The following is a 3879-nucleotide window of genomic DNA, read 5'->3' as shown; positions in this document are numbered from 1 at the left end:
GGGCGAGGGGGGGGGGGCGCGGCGGGCGGGCGCGTCACAGGGGGCGGCGCCGGGGGCGCGGCCGCTGTCCGCCGGGCGCGCCGCGTCGGCCGATGCGCGTTCACCGTGCCGGGGTGGCGTCCGGCCTGAGCAGCCGCAGCAGCGCGGGCGCCGCGCCCTCCACTTGCAGGAGCAGCCGGACGGGCCCCTCCCCGCCGCCCGCCACCGCCGCGAGGGCCGCGGCCGCGTCGCGCGCGGTGGCGATGTTGGCGCTGCCGAGGCAGGCGGCGACGCGCCCCAGCAGCCCGTCTGCGGACGCGAGCTGCATCGGCCGCGGGCCCGCGGCTGCGCCGCCTGGGCGGGGCGCGCGCGCGTGCGGGGCCGGCGGCGCGAGTGGGTTGAGGGGTGGGCGCTCGGTCGGGTCCGGGTGAGAAGCAAGGGGTCTCCATGGAAGCCAGGCAGGCAGCAGGATCGCCAAGGGTGCTCTCAGGCAGCCCGGCCGCGACGCCTATTGGTCTCCTGTGATTAGATGTGCATTCAATGCTTGCGGGGCCTCTCCAGGGGTCGAGCCACGCTCGTCTTTCGCCGAGCTGCGCCCTAATTTTTAGGGCGCCGCGCTGCACCGGGGCGCGCTGCGAGGCCCCGCCGCCGGCTCACCTTCGGCGAGCACGCGCACTGCCTGCAACGCCGCCTGCACAGTCCCCGCGTCCGCCACGCGCAGGCAGGCCGCCAGCTGCTGCAGCGCGGCGCCCGGCACGGCCGCCGCGGCGCGCGGGCCTTGGGGCGCCGCCCTCGCCGCGTCCCGGTCGCGCTCGGCTGCGGCCGCCAGCGCGGCCAGCGTGGGGGCGGCGCGGGCGAGGGCGTCCGCGTGCGCGCCCCTTGGCCTCTGCTTCAGTGTCTGCATGAGGGTGATGACGGCCTGGCCGAGCGCCAGCGGCGCCGCGCCCGCGGCTGCTGCTGGTGGCGCCGGCCTCGGTGCCATCGCCGGGCGGGCGGACGCGCTGTGGCGCGCGTATGTACCAGATTGTGATACTCTATAGTATTATGATCAAGCACACCTACGGTATGCAGACTGTGTTGCACGGCAGTTGCCCGATATCGGCCACAACGAAGAAAAACCGGATCATGCACCCGTGTAGGTTAGCAAAATCGTGCTCTGAATCTTACGCATCACGCGTACGCAGCCAGGTCTGATGGAAGCCTAGCTTCAGCGGCGGTGCATATGCCGGCACTCCAGCAAGCGCCAGCGGTGATGGTCCGTTACGTATTGCATAGTAATGTTCAGGCATGCACCTGGCGTAATAGTATGGCCCTCCCTGATATGTTAAACATGCAGACAGGGCATGATCACGATGTCACGGGCAGCGACTCAGCATGCGGCGTGTTGGTTTTGAGCATGCGTGCTTGCGATGAGCATCCAGGTGTGAGAGCACGGCGCCAGGCCGGATCTGTACGACCTAAAAATTGCAAAAGTGGACACAAGGGTGAGACTTCCTCTTCACTGCTGGAGGGCCATGCCCAAGTCAAGGGCCGCCCAGTTGTGCGCCCCACCCCCAGCACCATCCCACAGCCCCGCCGGTCCACACACGCACGCTCGCGGGCGCCTCAAACCCACCAGGCAAGTGACCAGGAGCGGCTGGGGCGCCAGCAGGAGCGGAGCTGTGCAGGGGACGCGCGGGCGCACAGTCAACACAACTCCCCTGAAATCCCCTGCACGGGAACATCTACATCGTATGTGCTATAGATCATGGTGCGGATGTCTCTGCCATTGCGCTGTGAGTTATCCACAGGGATCAAGAAAGACACAAACCGGACACCAATCCGGCCGCCACCTCGCTGACACACTCGAGTGACACAGGTGGTGACGCAGCCCATCGCTGCGTGAAGACTCCAGCGCACCCTCAGATCTGCTTCAATTGTATACTTTTTTGTTTGGATTGATTACGACTGGTTCCGCCCATCATTTGCTTGCATTCAAAGAGATGGCCTTTCTCAACCACTGCGTGCCGGAATGGGCCCAGGACCCCTCGTCTATCAAATATGATTCATTATGGATGTAGACATACTTTCGCTCTGGGGCTCAGTGGCCTCCGCCACAGATCTTGATGACCTGATCTCCTCGTGGAGGTCCTTCACGGAACAGGTGACCGACGACACGCTCAAGGATGAAGCCCCGCTCATCGCCGAGACGGTGCTGGTGGGGCGACCGCAGGGCATCGTCGACGTGCTGGAGGCGTCCTTCCGTGCCGACGGTGCGCCCGGCGGGTGCCCTGCTGCCGGGCCCCCCGGCCTCGCGGCTGCGGGGCGCGTGCTTTTTGCCTTGTTAGCCTATTCCAATGTCCAGGATTCTATTCTTCTGGCCCGCGCTCCCAGAGCCCACTGCAGCAAGCGCGCTCCGCGCTGTCGCAACCACGCCGCGCCCGAGCATGACGTCACGCCTCGGGGCTCGGCAGCCGCGGCACTCCCCCCCTGGAGTGGCCCCTGCTCGCCGAGCGCCTGGCCAGGGCCTCTGTCCGCGCCTCCCACCGGCCCCGTATGCACCCTATGCTGAAAGCCACAGATCACAGGACCCTTTCCCCAAGCACAGCTTGACTAGACCGCTTTGCCCTCGGCCATCATTCTCAACCACCCTCAACCCCCACATCCTCTAAACCCAACGGAACCCAACGGCTCTCCACCTCCCTCCTCGCCCCCACCGCGGCCCCCAACCACCAACCCTTGGCCCCTTTCGATACGACCCAACCCTTCGCATCACCCCAAACAGTCAAGCGGGGCGGCGACGCGCGCTCGAAGCTCCTCGACTTTTTGCAGCAGCTGCTGCGCACCCTTGGGGAGGAGCGCCTCGCGCCCGGGGCGCCCGCGGCCGCCGCGGCGCGCGCCGCCGAGAAGTGCGCCCAGTTTGGGTGGCACGAGGTCGCCGCCAAGGCCAGGTGCGCGGGGCGCTCCCGGGGGGGACAATGTGTGTATGTTATGAGAGGAGTGGGTGCACGTGCGTGTCCATCCAGGGTGTTGGCTGCCCGCCCCACTCTGCGTCACACCCAACCTGACGGCCCCAGCCTCTGGGGCTTGCCCCTGCTTTACATGCAACCCTGCGCCCCTGCAGACGCGAATCAGAGAGCTCCTACACGTCCTGGTTTGCCATTCAGAACCCCCCCTGCGCCGCCAAAACCCCAAATACTCGCGCAGGGTGTCTGCCCTGGGCGTCGCCTCGCTGCTGCTTGAGTGGCAGCTGGGCGGGAAGCTTCCGCCCGGCTGCCCGCCCTTCGTGCCGGACCCCCTGGCGAAGGCCCAGGAATCGAGGTGAGGCTGACGTGGTGCCGGGAGTACACCACCTTTCATTCACACCATTGATTTTTTTTGCCAACCGCCCCCAACCGCCCCCAAACATGCCCCTTCACCCCCGCCCTCAAAACGGCTCTCAACCGCCCTCAACCGCTCTCATCTCATTTGCTCCCAATCAACCCCAATTGACCGCAACCGCTCCCAACCGCCTGCAACGGCGCCCCTCACCCCCCAAGGTCCCTCTACCTGAAGGATCGTGACATAAGGGGCAAGACCCCCAAGAACACGGTGCGCAACGCCCTGCTCAGGTACTTTGCGCTGCTGCTCAGGCTCGCCTTCAAGGCCGGCCGCGACGCGGGGACCGCGGCGGCGGCGCTGGGTGGTGGCGGCGAGGGACATGCCGCGGCGCAGGGGCGACAGCAGGGGGAGCAGGCGTCTGTGGAGGGGCTCGCCCTGTGGCTGAGGGACGAGTGCTGCAGGGTGCTGGGGATAGGCGGCGGCGGGTCCGACGGCGCGGCGGGCGGCGCGGCGGCGGCGCCGGGCGGGGGGTCTGAGGTGGAGGGTGCTCTGGAGGGCCTCACTGCGGCGCTGCTGCTGCTGCCGGTGGGAGGCGGGGTG

General features: G+C 67.6%; 2 protein-coding genes across 2 annotated transcripts in view; one reads left to right on the top strand and one right to left on the bottom strand.

Annotated features, from left to right (window-relative positions):
• MNEG_11375 (hypothetical protein) overlaps positions 1-961 on the bottom strand; it is a gene marked incomplete at both ends in the record, with an annotated part of 4187 nt that extends 3226 nt beyond the window's left edge. The window contains 2 exons of the mRNA XM_014040153.1: positions 105-333; positions 637-961. Coding sequence (XP_013895607.1) covers positions 105-333; positions 637-961 — 554 coding nt within the window. The remainder of the gene's footprint in view (positions 1-104; positions 334-636) is intronic.
• Positions 962-2029: 1068 nt separating this feature from the next.
• MNEG_11374 (hypothetical protein) lies at positions 2030-3283 on the top strand (the record flags this gene model as incomplete). Its single annotated transcript, XM_014040152.1, has 3 exons — positions 2030-2231; positions 2744-2909; positions 3166-3283. 3 exons carry the CDS (start codon positions 2030-2032, stop codon positions 3281-3283), a joined length of 486 nt encoding a protein of 161 aa, XP_013895606.1.
• Positions 3284-3879: the final 596 nt, after the last annotated feature.

The sequence above is a fragment of the Monoraphidium neglectum genome (genome assembly GCF_000611645.1).
Source record: "Monoraphidium neglectum strain SAG 48.87 unplaced genomic scaffold scaffold02714, whole genome shotgun sequence".
Lineage (NCBI taxonomy): Eukaryota > Viridiplantae > Chlorophyta > Chlorophyceae > Sphaeropleales > Selenastraceae > Monoraphidium > Monoraphidium neglectum.
This window is presented reverse-complemented; position numbering and strand designations above follow the sequence as displayed.